Source organism: Pavona decussata, unplaced genomic scaffold, assembly GCF_977016875.1.
Source record: "Pavona decussata unplaced genomic scaffold, jaPavDecu1.1 SCAFFOLD_127, whole genome shotgun sequence".
Lineage (NCBI taxonomy): Eukaryota > Metazoa > Cnidaria > Anthozoa > Scleractinia > Agariciidae > Pavona > Pavona decussata.
In genome coordinates this window covers 2,043,696-2,063,297 of record NW_028145541.1, presented here as the reverse complement: position 1 = coordinate 2,063,297, position 19,602 = coordinate 2,043,696, and the positions used below count along the sequence as shown (strand labels likewise).

Here is a 19,602-nt window from a genome sequence, read left to right as displayed (position 1 = left end):
TTTTAAGAGTAATCTTGTGAGAGGAAAGAGTCTCCTTTGAGATTTTAGTCATTAATCACTGCACGTCCGGTGATTGACAGCTAACCATCAAAGGCTTTACAAAGCCATCTTTGATTTGGAATTCGATGCAATTGAATATTCTACAATGGCGCCGTCGTCGAAGTGGACAGGGCGCGGAGTCCTTGCCTAGCTTCAAAGCTGTTTTCATCAATGACTGAACTACCCCGTCATATCCATGCTTCTGGGAATGGGAAGGTTTCTGCGAATTCTTTTCGCGGTGGGATTTTTTTCCATGCAGCAGATTTCTGTCACAGGTAAGCAGCGATTGCAAAACGTTTATGTTGCATGTGATAGGGTTGGATAAAAGTCACGCCAACACGCCAAGGTATTTCATTGAGCTGAAAGCGAAATGAACTTCAACTGAGTTCTCAAATCAAGCCTGTTTTCGTGGAGATCGTAAGTATATCTGTAAACGAGAACGACCTAAAGGCGTTATCTGCTGCTTTGAATAATTTGAACGAGGTATTTATAAGTTGCTTTGCCATGTCTGCGAGGTTTATCAATTCATTGCTTTCAGCACAGTGTTCATTAACGCACTCTTAAATCCGACGAAAATTAGGCCAGTCGCTATATTCTTGACTCCTGCCAATTTATTCAACTGTTAGAAGTCTCAGTGTTTAGTTGTAGAATGTGTGTGGAAGTTTGTCACTGTTTTACAACGGTGATTTACTTAATTAATGCCGAACAACAACGAGTCTACATGTTGTACATAAATATGCAATACTTGGCTGCCGTCAAAGACATTTTAATAAACTCCATGACCTTGTTTTGAAGTTTATTATCGTCTGCAGACGCTAACATTAATCTCTATGCAGATTTTATCTTTTATAAGTTGAGCAAAAGTTCCGCAGTGCGGCGAGTTTTTGAAATCACGGTTGACAACCGTCTGCAAAGAAAAGTTCAGGCTGCATCCAGCGGCGTGCATCTTGCGAAAATCCAAATTTTAACATCATAGACATTTGAGAGGGCTACCAGTCTGCTGGCGTTGATCAGTATATTCAAACAAAGTGGGTTATTTTAAATACTTAAAAGTATTTACTGAGACGTTTGCTGAACCAATAAAGCGCAGTTTAGCATGATGGTATAATACTATCATGCTCAACTGCGCTATAAAGTGTCGCACAGCAAAGTAGACTCAAAGTGAAGTACTTTTAAACACACTCGTCAGGAACAGCACACTTTGCATAATATAATTTGTCGCTTTCCTGAGGCTATTCCTGTTAATATTCCTTTCGTGATGTTTTGCTTCAATGATAGAGCTCGCCGTGATATGCGATAACCTTTTATTTTACTTCGGCGATCGACGCCAACCTTTGCCTGTCGGCAGGCAACACATGCGGTTGAAAGCTTTTTAGATCAGCTTTCCTTAACCTTGCCAATCTGGGACGTCGCAGTGGAGTTTCAAAAGTCAATTTTAAAAATGTGATTTCTCAGTTATTCAGTGCCGGAAAGATCATCAAGTGTGACCATTTCAAATAAATTTTCCGAGCAATACATTTTGCCACTTAAACTCTATTCAGACTCGTTCTTTGAGAGTTTAATAGCATGACAGTGATGCATGTATAATTAATTTTGGGGTTGTGCGGAAATCTTTCCGCACTTCTTGCCTTTATTATTATTTTTCATTTTGCCAAAAAGCTTTGACGTGGCCCCTCAATGGGCGGCATTATCGGGAGCATAGCTTAACCCATAAAATTCTACGTAAAGGCCCATTTACATGTGTGATTTTTGTCCAATTTTTGTTGCACTGTTTTAGTGCAACGACTGTCCGCGCCTAATTTCGAAGATGCCAACCTCATTCCCAGGGTGAAAGGCTTTTCTCGAGCCAGGAAGAGAGAGGATCCTAATAACGAAGTTGACTTGATGCAAATTTGCAGGATTTGTTCAGAAAATGTAGCGAGATATCGCGCCGAAAGCGAACTGAAATCGCGGCTAGTTTGCGTGAGAAAAACTGCAGTGAAGTGGGACAAAACGTGCATAAAAAATCGTATGTGTCATTTTTAGGCCAACATTCACTTTCTCGCCGTCGTGTTGTCTGCTGCGCCAGACGGCTGGTAAAGGTTCCAATAATACTACTAATAAAATAAACAAACAATACAGCTCTCAGCTGGAGGAGGAAAATTGAAAATGCCATTACTCGATTTGTAAAGCTGACACTCGGCTACCTCCCTCAAATTTGCCGTCTTCAGAATAAATAGATAAACAATTAGCTCTGTTTGGAGGTAAATTGAAAATGCCATTATTTGATTTATAAAGCTGGCAAATGGATTCCTCTATCAAATTTGCTGTCTTCAAATTTCAATATTAGTGGCGTTTCGAAGTTCAAAACTGTATCTTTTACAGGACAATGCAAAAGCCGTATTTTCATTGAAAAGCGCTTTTTGTTAAAACCTTTTACTTCCACGGGAATCCACGTTCAAAACAAAAACATTCCCAAAATTAGTTGTGGGAAAGTGTAAAAAACAAACCAACAAAAAATCTTTGGGAATGTACAATTTGGAATTGTCACAATTAAATGTTTGTTCCACAGACCCAAAAGCTAGAACCACCTCAACCTCGTTCCCAGGTTGAAACCACCTTGCGGCTTGTCCACCATGGGCGAATACTGTAATAACGACAACTTAATAAACTGCCCACCGGAAAGTATGCTTAGTTAGCTTTCAGTTGAATTCCCAGTCGATCCACAGAGTCAGAGAAAACTTAAATTTGACAATTAGATATGAATTCAGTAAAAGTCAATGGAGTATCGCAGTTATGTACGTGAATACTTCATAACCTGCTAAAAGAAAGCCTGAAAAAAATCCAGGCTTGAAGGGGATTCGAAGCCCTGATCTCTGCCATCCTACCAGTACAGTGCAGTGCTCTACCAACTGAACTATCAAGCTAACTGGGAGCTGGTCATTTTGTGAATTCTTTACACACCCGTAGAAGTGAAGAAATAGAACTGAAATTTGTCGGAAATTTCTAGCGCGTGATTTGTTAAGAACATCATATTTCCAGTGGATTATAAGATTTTTTTGTCAAGAGACTTAAGTATTCATGATACTTTAGCACAGCGCCACAGGAAAGTACTTGACTAAAGCTTCTCGTGAATGGTCAAAGTTAAGGACTTCATTGAAGGACAATAAAAATTAAGATTATCAAGTTTTTTTTTTTTGGTTATTCATAGCAATACTGAGAGTTCGCAATCAAAAGGCCGGCGTCAAACGAATACCGTCATGAATAAACTGAAATTGCCACTAGTATTATGTGGAAGCAAAGTTAGTCCTGAACTACAAGCAGTAATGCATCTTTTAGTTTGGCTATCTCCCAGGTGCCAGATGGTTAATGCTTTAATCAGGGATATTTGCGGCGCCGGTGCGTCTTTGTGCAGACTTACACACTTGAGCAAAATGTACAACAATATGTCTTGAATTTTGTGTGGTGGCCAGCTGTAGTTGTTTCTTCAGTATTATCTCAAGGGGTATTTTTCCTTTAAAGTTTGCATCTGAAAAGTTGAGTTTATCAGTATTATAAAGCCATAATATGAACATGGTCAATCAAACACGTCCTTCACTTGACGAGAAAATTTAATTTAAGCAAAATACAAAAAATGTTCTCTCCTGTGTTCCTAGATCGTCCTCCCGGGGGAGGGGTGGGTGGGGGTACTTCCTTATAAGAGGCTAATGGAGATGTGCCACTGGATGGGGTCGCATTTTCACGACTGGATTGACTAGAATGGGGTTGCATTTTCAATAGAGTTGCTAGAATGGGGTCGCACATTTTTGGATTTTTGGGGTAAGAAAATTCTATTAAGTAGGGATTCAAAATGGTCTCGGCTAAAACGTTCAGAATGTTGTTGTTTATTACGTATATACAACAATCACCTGACTATTTATGACGGTACGTTTGTAAATATTTACGGTTAGCAAACGTACCAGATTGCCTGTACTGTAGGTGAAAAATGAAGTGTTCTTCATTCAATTTAAAAAATGTGTCAATTCATTTTAGGATTTATAGGATTGATAAAGTAGATGCATAAATAGAAAGTGACTAAAAGTGGGAAAGTGGGAAAGTGGGATCGCGAAAATCACATTTTCCCAAAAGTGACTAAGATGGAGTCTATAACTGGCCACAAAATAGACTATAATGGGGCAGGGGCTCAGAGAGGCCAGCGGCATATACCCAGCAAAGCTGAACCCAAGTATTCCCCACCCTCCCCCCCCCGGATTGTTCTGTGCCCGTTTGAAAACATATCCCTCTAAGCTAATTCAGATTGATCTGTTTGAATGTTTCAGCTGAAAATTTAAGTTGCAAAAAGTCTAAGTTAACGGAATTGTACTCCCCAGGTTTAATAGCTGTTGTTGGCTTTCAAAAATACTTTCTGACCTTATTTCGCATTTTAAACGTCATATTTGCGATCCAGAAACAAAACGAATTAGTTTTCCAGTGAGGTGAGATTTTGCCGAAGGAAACTTAGATGTTCGTGACTACCAAATCCGAATTTCTGAGGCGATTTAGGCCTTTCGAACTGATACCCACCGAAATGCACTGTTGCATGTCCCGGAAAGTACTGACATTATTGTAAAGCGGTTTTGTGTTGTTACGCGGGATGCCCTGAAGGGGCATACCGTGTCTTAAAACGGGTCGATTTCTTTTTTTACGCGGGATGCCCTGAAGGGGCATACCGTGTCTTAAAACGGGTCGATTTCTTTTTTTTTTTCTTCGTCGTATACACAAATCGGTACATTAATTTATTACGCGGGATGCCCTGAGGGGGCATACCGTGTCTAAAAACGGGACGATTTCTTTTTCTTCGTCGTAGCTTCAAATCGGTACATTAATTTATTCATTAAACTCACCCCTCTCCTACTCGGGGTGTATTGTTCTGATTGTCTTCAACAGAAGCAGGCCAATCAAAATCCATTCTTGTCGCTTACATCGCGAGGGAGGGGACCCACTCACCCCTACCTGTGTGACGTCAACGCATCATTTGATCTATTTATTAAAAACGGATTAAATTTGGGGCTATATTGTTTATAACATGTTCTGGACTCAAGTGTGCCGTTTTCAAACGGAAATTTCACCATTTTGAAGCGGCAAATCGAAAGAATAACTTCTAAGAAGCACTCGACATTTAAAATGGTAGAAATTGGTGAGTTCATGGCGAAGGAATCGTGCTTTGTTTGACAGTCCTTGACCACGACGCGAGACTGAAAAGAGGTCATTGAGAAGCTTACGTTATCGTAATGGAATTCCACATATTTCCGGTGAAAGTCTGAGTCGCGTAACACAAGGAAAACAACGTAACGCGATCATCGTGACTCAAACTATTCCATTAGCAAGGATAGTTTTATCAATCGGCGAAGCATACACTTGGAAAAAATGAATCAGCCCCAGCATCACGCGTAATGCCGGTAAAGCAGGCATCTTGTTCATTAAACTCTCCCCTCTCCTACTCGGGATGTATTGTTTTGATTGTCTTCAACAAAAGCAGGCCAATCAAAATCCATTCTTGTCGCTTATATTGCGAGGGAGGGGACCCACTCACCCCTACCTGTGTGACGTCAATGCATCATTTGATATATTTATTAAAGACGGATTAAGTCGCGCCATATTGTTTTAACATGTTCTGGACTCAAGTGTGCCGTTTTCAAAGGGAAATTTCACCATTTTGAAGCGGCAAATCGAAAGAATAACTTCTAAGAAGCACCCGACACGTAAAACGGTGGAAATTGGTGAGTTCTTAGTGAAGGAATCGTGCTTTGTTTGACAGTCTTAGACCACGACGCGAGACTGAAAAGAGGTCATTGAGAAGCTTACGTTATCGTAATGGAATTTGACAAATTTCCGCTGATAGTCTGAGTCGCGTAACACACGGAAAACAACGTAACGCGATCGTCGTGACTCAAACTATTCCATTAGCAAGGATAGTTTTATCAATCGGCGAAGCATACAGTTGGAATAAATGAATCAGCCCCAGCATCTCGCGTAATGCCAGTATAGCAGGCATCTTGTTTCACTCAAAAACTCATGATTAATTCATAAGCCCATTGGCCTATCAAATGGTCGATAAAACATCACGTACAGTGGTTTCAAAACCCGATAAGGCTGCATTCATTATGTATCCTACAGGGGGGGGGGGGGGGGGGGGCAGAGGATTTTAGGGGGGGATCTCAAATTTTTAGAGCAAAAAAAGGGGGGATATGAAAATTGTTTAAATATCTCCTGGGGGGATGCTTATTTTTTGTAAGATTCTGTCTAGCTTTTGTAATGGTTTTAAAAAGTGAGAAAAGAAAAGATAAGTACAGCAGCTTCTTTCAAGGATTGTAAGCAACAAGGGTACCTCTATTATTCTAAGAGACTATATATAGTACCTATTTTGAAGTTTTTCAAGTAGTGTGCCTGGCCTGTAGATGTAATGTTTCGCAGCGCAACTTTATTAAATCAACGAATGCAAAAGAAAACAATGTAATTCAGTGCACAGTTTTATGAAATTGAACAACAAATATGCACTTAAATGTTCAATGAATTTTCTGTACCAGTTTGAAAGGGGTCCACATGCACCCCCTGCTATATCTGCCACTTATCAAGACAACAAATAATTAAGCCATTAAGGTTGAAAAAGAAAAAGATATGACCATAAAATGTAGAACATTGTCATTTTCAATCATCTTTGTAATTATCCTCAACACTGTCAATCTCATCAGTCACCAACATCATTGTCAATATCATCATCAGCAGCAGCCTTATATTTATTTTGATATTTCTTGTGAGGGGGGGGGGGGTAATTCATTTTTCGGCTGATTGCTTGGGGGGGTTCTGAAAATTTGTATGGACCTTGGGGGGGATATAAAAAAGCGAGCCGCTGAAAAAAAAATCCTCTGCCCCCCCCTGTAGCATACATAATGAATGCAGCCTAAACCTCCTCTTTATATTATTAGTATGCGGTGTTTAATGTTTTTCTCGTATGCTAATTTCCAACGTTCACAAAAGCATCATTGTTATCAACTCTCTTTACACACGCTTTTCCAGGAATGTTTTTGAAGCCGTTCAAAAAACTCGCAGCACGTGTTTTATCGGGTCTAAAACCACAAGGTCCCGATAAAACACTGATGCTCGTGTTTAAACATTACATAAACGTTGTCATTGTTAAAAAAAACCGTTGCATGTCCCTGACTGGTGTTAACTGAGGACGATCCATTTAATTCATGAGTTGATTGATATCTCACTATCTTCAGATGCTGAGATCGACATGAATCGTAATGGCATCACTACAGTTGGTAAGACATTCCGAGCGGTGTGTAAGGTGATCGATGAGAGGTTTGTTGGTTGGTTTGATTTGAACGGAAACGAAGTCAAAGCCAGACCGACTCCAGATTCACTGGTCCGCGACAAATTCTACGTGGAAGAAAGGGGAAGCTCTTACACGCTGGTGATTCGGAACGTTAAGGTAGCCGACGGAGGAAATTACACGTGTAAAGGAGATAAAACAGAAAAGATCTTCACTCTTTTTGTTGAATGTAAGTATCCTTTTCATGTCGATAGTTCTTACTTAACTTCATTTCAATCACCTTACCCTGGACCACACGGGCATCTTTGAATGTTGCCTATAACAGGCCAAACTCGTTCCCGGGCTTTTCCCTTGTAAATTGAGAAAAGCCCCGGGTGCGAGGTTGATAATAGGTCATTTCCGAGTTGCTTTGAGCCTCAGTATGAAAGCGAGGCTAAATAGAACATGTGTGCATGTGGATGAAAATCTAATTTTAATAATAGAAACTATGCACGAAGCCTCGCTTTTATAATGAGGTTTAAAGCAACTCGTAAACGGCCTATTTTGTTTACTGGTACACAAATTTATTCACGAGAGAAGACAGTAAAACCCAGGGTACATTTGTTCGAAAGCCGATTTACGCTAATCTACGATTAAAAGTTAACCAAAGTTTTCATGTCTGTAACAGAAATATTTCGAAGCCAGGAAAGCCTAAGTACAAATAATCAAATCACTAAAAGTAAGTAGTAGTATCATTCGCAGGTTATGGCCTGCGGATGATACTACTATTCACTTTTTTCACCACTGGACTTTTACATGCGGCTTTTTACTGTACCGCAGTTCCAAGTGTCTGATATAAGCAGTGTTGATCAGGAAGTCACAGAGTAACGGGTTGTCCGAAAGCTCAAAATAATCTGTTGCACGAAATTCAAAACCCTGTACTGAGGAATGAATTTAAACGACTTTTGTTTTTGCAGTTTTCGTGACCGAGTTTCCTACAAATCAGGATCTTTTTGTGGGGAAGTCGCAGATTATCCGCTGTTCTGCAGAGGGATTTCCCAAACCTACCTTCGTCTGGTTCAAAGACTTCAAGCCCGTCAAATCTGAGCAAGATCCACGTTTCACACTTCTGTCCAATGGCTCACTGTTAATCAACCCAGTCCACGAAACGGACACCGCCGGTTATATTTGCCTTATCACCCAGCTGGGCGAACAGGAGGGTACAAGCTTGAGAGAACAGGAGAAGGGCATCACTGTTACTGTATATGGTGAGTTACGCTGAACTCCTGAAAGCAGTTACAAGTTTAATTTTTTCTAGTCGAGAAAAACTCGACAAATGATTCACATCATACAAACGTACTACTTACAGTGCAACGAACTCAACCGGGGCCACTGAAAAAACCGACACTTTGAAATTTAAAGAAATTTAAAGAAATATTCTCGTATTTGATTGGTTTACAAACTACCAAAGCCACACTCCTTTGTTGTAAACGTGACCTGTGATTGGCTGATCAATGTTGGGTGGCCCCGGTTGAGTTCGTTGCACTGTAATAATTTTCGTTGTCGTTATTGGAGGATACATCCACAAGCTAATAAGTTAAAACGACTTTGTGCAGTGTACTAAACAGCGCCACAGGAAAGTACTGCTCGGTAGCTTTCATTTGAATGGTAACACTTTAGGATTTCATCCACAGACTCAAAAATTTGAACCACCTTGTACAGCATAACAAACAGTAACACAGAAAAGTACTGCTCAGTAAGTTTCATTTGAATGGTAACACTTTAGGATTTTGTCCATAGACTCGGGGTCGAACTTGGCTCGTGCTACGAGCAAACACAATTTGCTACACTTATGGATTTCATCAAAAAAAGTCACAACGACACAACGCAAGTCGAGGTTTTATTCACAACAGAAAGGGTAAAACTCTGGCTAATTAAGGAAGGCAGCTTTCCTGTTTTTCCTGTAAGGCTAGTTCAGAATAGCGTCATAAATGTAAGTGCTAGTTTCATAAGATTCAAGAAATTAGTTCAAAACAACGACTTCCCAGAATTACTCGACTGCCTCCAAATATTCCCGAAAAGTAGCTCAGAACTTCAAAGTTTGCTGAAGGGGAATCAGCAAATTTTTCTAACGTTCGAATTATTTTCTGTTAGAAGTATAATTGGCCTATCTCTTCACGCTGTTTTCAGGTCCACCAAGAATAAACTTTGAAGAGTCAACCAACATAACCGATCTGTATTCATACGTGGGCAACCCTTCACCCATCACGATCCAATGTGTTTGGTGGGGATATCCCAAACCCACACTCAGCATAAGGAAAGACGACAAGCCATTGCCGAGCGAAGATGTTTCAGTCAGAGCTCCAGGAGATAGTTTCCTTAGTTATCTGGAAGCCACTGTAACGACAGACGCGGATGAAGACTTCGGAGCTTACACATGCCATGCGTCCAATTCATTCGGCTCAGCTACGCATGTTGTTGTCATTAGCGAAGCTGGTGAGTAGAGGGACAGGATGGGACGGACGAGATGGGAGGGACAGGATGGGGCGGACGGGATGGGAGGGTAATTTTGGGTTTCACTGTGGCACGGCTTTGAATCGCCACGGTTTGGGATTTCACCCAGACTGAATGTTCATGGGCCATCTTGTACAGCATGAAGAGGAAAACAACTGGAAATTACGACGCGTCATGCACCACGCATTAGTAAATGACTCCAGATTTACTGTAAGTCATCCGGTGAAGGGAGAAGGCATAAAGACTCACAGAATGAGAGGATCCAGTCCCAGACTAGCCTGATTCTACAAAATTAGTACAACGATACCGTTCGCTGCACACTGAACTATTTTGGCAATCTACCAGCGCTAACTGCCAACTCCGCTTTCAAGATGGTGGCTGGGCAGAGAAGGCCCTTGGAGTCTTCGGTTAACACTTGTTTCCATATCTTGAACTGATCCTGGACACCTTATGAGTTTTACACAATGTCGTATTCCTTCGTCTTCCCCGTGCCGCCATTTTGAATATCAAGAAGACCCTGGAGACATGTGGAGACGCCGTTGCTCAAACTGTTTTCTCATACAAAGTAATTCTCTTTTTTTATCTAACAGTAATTTGTACTTTGGGGCCCGTTCCTCAAAACTCTCGAAGAGTTTTGTAGGTCCAAAAAGTATTTTAAAAATTCCTTTTGTTTCGGTTGGTGGTGCTGTTTTGTGGAAATTAGCCCAACGTTTTTCGTAAACTTGTAAAGTTTTTTGACGTTTGTCGCTTTAAAGTTTTTTAATAGCAGCGTCTGGATAATTAAAATCATGCGCGTAAAATTTTTTTGCTGACGCGAAATGTTCTCGGGACTTCTGTGCAACGCACTGGTAACAAGGCTGTTGGTCATTGATAGTGAGTAAATCACTATAACAACAGCAACAAAGAAGTCTATTTCCGTCTTGATTACATCCGCAGGTCCACCCAGTGCCCCCAAAAACATCACGTTCGCAACCACATGTGATCACGTGACAGTGGCTTGGAGACCACCCGATTCTGATGGTGGTTTGCCGCTGACACGGTACACTGTAGAGCTCAAAGACACAAACGGCTGGTCTGATGCAGTGTTTGTAGGAGTGAATACAAAAAGATTTACTTTTACAAGAAGAGAGGGCGTGAAACCTAGGACACTGTACACTGTTAAAGTTCAGGCTTTTAACGAGCTTAACGATGGTGAAATAGGAGAAGGTTCGGTGACGTCTGCATACTGTGAGTATCTAAGATTACATCGCCATTAATAATAATAGTAATAATAACTAAAAAAATGTTATTAAGCCGTGGCTATTTTCCATCGACTCAATAGCGCTGCACACTGAATGTTGGAATTAAAGCGTAAAAATAAAGACTATTTGCTACTAAAAGCTTGGGAAAAAAGGAAAGTCTTTAGCTTGCTCTTGAACTTGCTAAATTGGAAATTTTAGTCAGTATGCTCACTGGCTACCACGACGAAAAAGCGCGTGAAAAAATGTCGGCGTCCAGTCGGCGTCGAGCGCGGGAAACTTGTAACCGAAGTAACCAGTACTAAGCGCGGGAAACACGTAACTCGTGTCAAGCGACGGAAGAAATGCGATTGGTGTCAAGCGCGGGAAAAGGTGTAGTAGACGTCGTCCGGCGTCAAGCGCGGGAAACATGTAACCAAGCGACCAACACTAAGCGCGGGAAACACGTAACTGGTGATCCATGGGAAAATGTGACTTGCGGTCATAGGCCTTATCTCGGTTTTCGACGCCATTTTGACGAGTAGGCAAACTGGCGTGAAATAACAGTGTTTGTATGGAAATTCGATGTCAAATAATTTTCGTAAAACATCGCTTCTGAAAAATTCATGAATTGGAAACTTTTGGCACTAGGAAAAGGATTTTAAGAAAAGAAAATTGGAGGGATGTAGCTGTGCCAGAAAGCGTCCAGTCGTGTTTTGAACTTTCCGTACATTTGTCTGTATAGCGAACCAGCCGTGAACTGCTCTAAAAATAGCTCGCGGGAAAAAAAATACAGGGAAATGATTGTTTGCACGTCTTTCCAAAACCAATCAAAGGCGTAGGAAGCAATTTAGCAAATTCATCAGCGGTCTCTCTTCACTGAGTCTGCTCAGTTTTCTCAGCTGTTGTTTTCTTTTCGTGCCTAGGCCCCCCGAGCGGACCGTACGAAATAACTAACACAGCCACATGGTTAAACAGCTCAAGTTTGACTCTTAAATGGACTCGCCCTCCCCATGACGGGGGTGATCCAGAACTGAGGTACGATATTGAATATAGCAAAGAAACACCTGATGGAAAATACGTGCATTGGAATACCAGGAAGAATATCATTGCTCAAGAGTACAATGTGACCGGGCTGGAAGGAGGGTCTAAGTACGAGTTTAGGGTTTTTGTTTCCAACATTGCTGGCAAGAAAAGAGAGCCCGCGAGGAAAGAGTTCAACGTGTACAGCGGTGTTGGTGTAACGCCCGCACCGCCTGGACGAATAGGTAATGACTGAATTTAAGGAATAGGGTTTAACGTAAACTTTGAAGTCATCCTGATAGATTCACTACATTACTATGTGAATTCCCGTTACTCTTTTGTCCTCAGTTTGTTATGACACTGGGAAAATTGTCTTGAAAGTGATGGTAAAGTTACCCTTAATATAAGAAAAAAAAGTAATTCAGGTTAGGGTTAATTGGCTATCTGACAACCACATCGTCGGGGGAACAGTTTACTTTAAGTAGTAAAATTGTTCACATCCATTAAAACCGCTTGAAAACCAAGGTGCAAGGCAATACTATTGGTGAATTTTGCAGTCTACTCCAGTCCATTTCTGTAGTATAGAAATTCCCTGCGTTTACGGCTTACAAAATTTGAATTCTCCTGTGTGCTACTGCTACAATGATTTCTCAAACTCATTAATGATTTATGAAGAGAAAACAAGTGAATGAGGTTCTGGGAATGTGATCTAAATTATCGTAAAATTCGGTGAACTTTTGCTTTGAATTCCTTAAAGAGTTATTCATGGTTTGATAGGCTGTATCAAACACTCGAAAGAGTGTTTGATTTCGTTTCCAAACATCTCGAAGTAGGTTAAAAAGTTTTCAACTAATTTCTCGGAAATCGGATGAAACCTCTTTCGAGTGTTCAATGCGCAGGTGAAATGTTAGAAGCCAATAAAACGCCAGGGTGTGTTAAAAACTCAGTTCGAGCGTTTATGGCTCTTTCCTTGGTTGAGTCCGTCTCTTTGTGGTCTTCGTCCTCTCTTCTCTCGCCCTCCCCTCCCCTCCCCTCCCCTCCCCTTCCTCCTTTTAACTATTTTCTCCATATTGCCAAAACAGGTAGCCTCGATGAGCTGTTTGTTTATGACATGTCCGTCAACTGTACCTCATTTTACATGCAAGTGGACTTCGTTCTCAAGTTCCGTTTCCTCGACACAGAGACCTTTCGATTTGATAACAAATCGTGCGGCTCTCACACTGCCACCTCTGAGCATGTCTCGTTAAGAACACCGCTGGACGCGTGTGGTACTACTAGAAAGGATAGTGGTGATGCAGTCACGTATTTTAACAAAGTAGTCGCGGAGACAAAAGACAAAGAGACCATTTTCATTGTAGAGTTTCCCTTCTCCTGCTCTTACCGCACACATCAGACGATTGGAGTACCCAGCTTTCAACCCCGGAAGAAGGTCACCTTTTTTGAAGGTAAAGTAACCGCTTCCGCACTGATAGGGGTAGAACCCCGCCTTACGACCACCTCGTTTAATATTACAACCACTTTTTTGTGCCCCGAACGAATTGAAAGTCAAATCATTTCCTTAGTTTTCCTGCCTCGTTAATCCGACCACCCCGTTGTTACGACCACATTTCGCGGTCCGAAGGTGGTCGTATTAACGTGGTTCCACCGTAGTTACTTATCAGGGGTAGCCTACGGTTCGTTTCGGTGAAATATGTGTTCGGAAAGATGTTCATTTCCAGGGTTAATGATGAAGAAGAAAATTAGTGTTTTCTTTAGAGAAAAGGCACCTCGAACTTTCTCAATGCTGAAAAACTAAACCGTTTTGTTTTCGGAAGGGCAAAAGACAAATGCGAAAAAGGTCAGCTGGCATTCACGGAAAACCAACCGCGGCTCGTAAATTCGGGGAAAAAGATTCTATTGCTGTGGTGATAATTTTGAGATTCTGAGGCATATTTTTTCAAAGCAAGCTTAGGTCAACAACATGCCACGACTGAAGGGCGTCTAGTACTAACAATATTTACTATACATACTACAATACAATACCTACACCAGCCACAATACTAACAATATTTACAATACTTACAATACTCACAATGGAGTAAACTTACTGACAAAAAATGTTGTCAATAATAACACTAAAGTACAGTAGAGAGAGGAACAATAAGAGGAGCACATTTTCCATTCGCCATTGTGATAATAACTTTGTCTGAAATTCCAAAATGTTGGGTTCCCTTTCAAAACATATGCAGGTGTATATATACCGTTTTAAATATAGGACAGACAAGCATAGTCTTCGCCAGGGAGGATCTGGCAATTGACTTGCAGGGGTGATATACATAAAAAATACTAAACATGCAACCTTAAAATCGGTTATAACGGTGCAACTACTATTACCGGGGTCAGTTAAAAGTGGCCAATCAGATCTCATTATGATACGAACAGTAAATAATTCCAAACTTTTGGGTTTTAACTGTTGTTTTCCGTCTACTCGTGATTGGTCCAATCGGCTTTGGTTGAAATTCATTGTTCTTGTTCTGCGATCTGATTGGCCAGTTTTGTTTAAGTGACCCCGGTAACAATAGTCGCACTGTAATACACACTCTTCGTCATAATTTGAAATGTCTTTTCTTTCCTTTTCAGAGGGTTACGGAAATTTCTCATTCGAGATGGGTCTGTACCGAAATCCCGAGTATACGTCCCCCTATGAAGTATCGGATTACCCTGTGAATGTAGATCCGTTTGGCCAGCTGTACTGTGAAGCTAAACTGGACACGTCTGACTCCGGCCTCGTGCTCCTCGCAGACACATGCTTGGCCACGCCCTCGATGGACCCCACCCACAGCGTGCAGTACACATTTATAGACGGCGGGTAATGTTTCTGAATTCAAACATGGAATAAGCCATTTCCGAGTTGCTGTAAACCTCATTATGAAAGCGAGGCTAAGTCCAAAGCGTTTCATATGAAAAGTAGTTTTGTTTGCATATGAATGCAAACCAATTTTCATTATAAATACTTTGCACTTAGCCTCGCTTTCATAATGAGGTTAAAAACAACTCGGAAATGGCCCATTTTTTGGAGCCTAGTTGTATTTTTATTAGCTGTGCAGGGGTGAATGAGTCGCATTTTTTAAAGGGAGCACTGAACGAAGACCAAACATGGGCGAGCGTTTGTAGTAATCAAGTCAGGGGTCAGCTCCAAATAGAAAAGCAACTTACTTAAATGGTGGAAATGCTTTCTTCGGCGAAAATGTTTTTTAGGCTTGGTGATGAACTCTTTCATAATTCAGTAGTTGTTCGTCTTGTGTAACATCTCAGTATTTAAATGTTCACTGTTAATTAACTCGTTGCTTATGAACTAAAGCCTGATAACGCGGTTACTGAAGTCTATGGGATGATTGTCCATTAAAGTTCCTGGTATTGCGAACTGTAAAACTGTCACATTTCTGAATTCTTGCTAATCTTTTTTTTTTCCTTTCTCTAGTTGCGCCGTTGACAACGGAACCTACTATGATCATACAATGACTCAAACCCAGCGCTTTCAGCTGGTTCCATTTCGCTGGATTCCACAAAACTTCACAGTGGTGTACCTCCATTGTAATGTCATCGTTTGTCACAGAGACGGTAACTCGCGCTGCAGCATGGGATGCCAGTCTTCAGACAGGAGGCGTGCAAGGAGTACTGGGAAGGAAGACATGCATCGTGTTACTCTAGGCCCCATTAGGCTACGGGAACCTCGCCGCTCGCCTTCTGATATCCTTAATAGAGGTAAGTGCTCGCTGCGCCCATTTATAAAGAAACAATTTCACTCTAGCTCCATCAAATAGTACGAGCAGTCCCTTTGAAATAGTGGAAAACACGCGAGTGTGCGTGGGAGAAATTTTTACCTTTCGCTCCCGCTCGCGTCTTCTTCGGTTATCTGGGGAAGGAAGGTTCTCCTATACTTCCCAGTGAGCGACCTTAAAACTGTAATATAGTTTGAGCGTTGTTAATAAATTTCGAAAGAAGTGAAGTGGCGAAAATAGCAACCTCAGAAGTGGCTTGACTCAGTTTCCATGCGAAAAACATTGGATATAAACAGGACCCCATTAATGGTCGATTGAGTAGTTTTGCGTTAGCATCAGAAGCCAAAATTTTGCACTATTCCTTTCTGTGTACTTATTTTTTCAAGAAGACATAAGTGCGAATCTCACGTTTGCTGTTTGCCGTGAACGCGATTCCAAACCTCTCTATTGTCTTCTTCTCACGCGCGCGTCAAGTCTTTCACGAGAGGCGATTTTCGCGCTCGCTGCTGTGCTGTGTTATTTTCCCGCTCTATTATCTCTGATTTGAGAGAAATAAGTCTACCCAGTCTAATCTGCGCTACGCCTTTTGCTCTCCGAAAGTAGCCACTATGGAGTAACTGTATGTATTTAGCGCAGAGCACTAATTGGGGACACTTTCCAGATCGAATTGGAATTTACAAGTGTTGGTTTTTGGGGTGACAAACATGTCGGAGCAAGGACGAGAACCAACAACAAACTCAACCCACATATGACGACGAGTCCGGGAATCGAACCCGGGCCACATTGGTGGGAGGCGATTGCCCTCACAACTGCGCCATCCCTGCTTCCCCCAAATTAATTTGTATTTTTCCTTTTAGAGGGCCACAAGTTCGTCAGTAATTTCAGTTACTGTCACGTGTTCCTTACCCTCTTAAAATATAAAGTCTTACCTTACCTACCTACCTTCCTTACTTCCAGGCTGCTAAACTGAGTCGTTACTTTCGGAGCTTATAAGTAAAACATTGTTTTTGTTATACCACAGAACCGGTGCGTCATTCGGTCACGACTTCCTCGTCTGGCATGCCTCTGTGGATGATAATACTGTGTGTTTGTGGAGCTATCATTGGACTTGGTTTGGTATTGTATGGGGCAGTTTATCTTGTCTTATTTCTCACTTCTGCGTCTCGTGATTCCCCCGCGATGCCGGTCCAGAGAAAGTCAGAAGAGATAGAACTATTTTGTAACGAAAATGTTTAGTATACTTTACAGAGGAATCTCGCTATCTCAAATGGAGACTTGTTCCAGGTGAAAAATGGACGCCGTTGTACAATGTACAGCAACTTAGAAAAGAATATAGTAGACAGGCAACCTCGTACCCATAGTTTCCCTTGTAAATTGTGAGCAGTGGAAAAAGCTCCGAAAACGAGGTCGAGGTTGGCAGAATTGATCACCAAATCGAGGGTCATCCAGTTTATCCCGGCTGGAAAGACTGCTGAATGGTATCTAACTTCAATCTTTCGGTAGCGGTACTAATTGTCATTAGTAAAAACTGTGTCAGGGGGTAAGATTGGCCTAACCTTCCAGATCCCTGTCTCTCCACGGTCCCAAAAAAAAAAAACATTCGTTTCCCTCGAGTTTTGAAATAGCGGGATTCTTCTGTACAAAATCAAATAGAAGGGGGGCATAAAAAGGCCTAAAAATGAAAAAGTACGTAAAATATCTCGATGCAGGTGTCTCTGTGTCTGTAAAGGCGTTGGTAATAGACTGACCTTAGGCATAAATGGTGGCCGATAAATTTTCCTTTTATTTTTATGAAAACTAGCATCAGTAGTAGCCCCTCGTCACGTCACGCACGGGGAGAAGTGCGTGACGATGGGAGGAGTGCGTGACGTGATGAGCCAAACAACGTCTGCGGTGCGTAGGAGGCTACCTCAGTAGCTTCGTTACACCCATGTGCAATATTCAATAGAATTTTTACCCTAAAATGAGGTTAGTATGACTAATTGGCATTCATCGAAAAGATTAAGAACAGATCGACCACCATTTATGCAGAAGCACTCAGAGGCGCCAAAATGAGTGCGCATGCTCGTCACGCGTGAGCAATCTTACGCGGCAAAATGGCGGCATTTTTAAAATTCCCATTGTTTGTTTTCGTTTAGGGGGGATAAGCCCAAATCAAAATAGATAAGGTTGCCGCTTTCGGTGAAGGTTCCTTCGAACTTCCTCCATCACATATCTTATTCAACAAAAACAAAATATTGTGGTAACAGGTGTGAATTTGGCGATTGAAGTGGAGCATTCGCAATCGATTCTCGCTCGAATCACAAATCTGCGGAGCATGCGCACTCATTTTGCCGCTGTGTCCCCATAACATTTTATTGATACGCATGCGCGCAGACTATATACCATAAACGAGAGAAGACCACCAAAGCTATCGTACAAGCCATTTTCGGTTTCGTGTATCTTGGGCTACTTAGTAGAATGAAAAAAAAAAATAAAAGCTTTTTTAAGGATATGCAAATTATTTATAGGGATTGCTTTGCAAATATAACAGTTTTGGTGTAGGTGAAGGGGTGGACCTGATCTACATGGTAGAATTAATTCTTATCGTTCTAAATTGTCGTTTTATTATTATTATTATTATTATTATTATTATTATTATTATTATTATTATTATTATTATTATTATTATTATTAGTAACAGCCAAAGATTAGGAAGTGCGTTCGATGATCTCGATCCCAGGCTCTCTCTCCTTTACCAAGTTGGTGATGATGTCATCCGCCCCTGCAAAATCTGCGGGGGATGCCAGATACGCTCCCCGAGATCCATTGATTGATTGTCCAATACAATCTCGACTCCAAACCAATTAGGAATGCGTTCTTGCTACGTCGAACGCAATTATTTATTTTACTTTTTATCTTCGCTTACCTTTACCCAGTTTGTCTTGGCCTAATAACCATAATCATAATCGTAATAATCAGAGCTTACTGTTCTCTTTTATTGTCATTCGTAAAGCATTAAATGCTTTTTGTATTTTAGATTATTTTTATAGTTTAATTATATTAAACTCATCGAGAAATGAAAGTTCTTTTCGTTGCTACCTTCTTGTTTGTTGGACAAGGCAGACTCGTGCCTTTAATTTTATAAAAACTTGTGCAACAAAATTACTGATGGACTCAGCATTCATATGAAAGCTGTCTCTTTCCTGTGATTCTGTTAGTTATGGTTCTGTAAAAGGGTTTCTTACGTTCCGAGTCTACTGAGCAGTACTTTTCTGTGGCGCTGTTTCTTATGCTATGCTAAAGTGGTTCTAACTTTGAGTCTGTGAATGAAAGTGGGAACATTCAAATGAAAGCTACTGAACAGTACTTTCCTGTGATGCTGTTTATGCTGTACAAGGCGGTTCTAACTTTTGAGTCTGTGAATGAAATCCTTTAGTATAACCACACAAATGAAAGCTACTGAGCAGTACTTTCCTGGGTTGCTGTCTTTTATACTGCACTAGAAACAACGACAACACCGGAGAGAAAGAGGACACCCAGCGATGATGTGCATTGATCAGCTGGAAGAGCAGCTCTACCCAAGATTATGGCGCAACGCAGTGATTGGAAGAAACTTATCCAAAGTGTGCACGTGCGCTTGACCTAGAAAAGGTGGTTTTAACTTGGTCTTTAGAAGAAATCCTGAAATGTGTGACCATTTCAATACAGCTGTTAATCAACCGTTTCCCGTTCAAGTGAGCTGAACTAAACACCTTTATTGAAACAGGATAGTCTCTTCACATATATACAACAG

General features: G+C 41.2%; 1 protein-coding gene across 2 annotated transcripts in view; it reads left to right on the top strand.

The window, feature by feature from the left end:
- Window positions 1–18,891, top strand: part of LOC146469176 (cell adhesion molecule DSCAM-like) — a 45,438-nt gene extending 26,547 nt beyond the window's left edge. Inside the window, exons 1-10 of one of the 2 annotated variants that reach the window (XM_085123831.1) lie at window positions 123–314; window positions 7,281–7,562; window positions 8,290–8,580; window positions 9,503–9,808; window positions 10,763–11,053; window positions 11,970–12,311; window positions 13,149–13,511; window positions 14,686–14,914; window positions 15,527–15,810; window positions 16,849–18,891. In XM_085123831.1, coding sequence (XP_084979957.1) covers window positions 236–314; window positions 7,281–7,562; window positions 8,290–8,580; window positions 9,503–9,808; window positions 10,763–11,053; window positions 11,970–12,311; window positions 13,149–13,511; window positions 14,686–14,914; window positions 15,527–15,810; window positions 16,849–17,063 — 2,682 coding nt within the window. In that variant the 5' untranslated portion in view covers window positions 123–235 and the 3' untranslated portion in view covers window positions 17,064–18,891. Of the gene's footprint in view, window positions 1–122; window positions 315–7,280; window positions 7,563–8,289; window positions 8,581–9,502; window positions 9,809–10,762; window positions 11,054–11,969; window positions 12,312–13,148; window positions 13,512–14,685; window positions 14,915–15,526; window positions 15,811–16,848 lie in introns of those variants that run through there. The other variant, XM_085123832.1, reaches the window with a different exon arrangement.
- The last annotated feature ends 711 nt before the right edge of the window (window positions 18,892–19,602 follow it).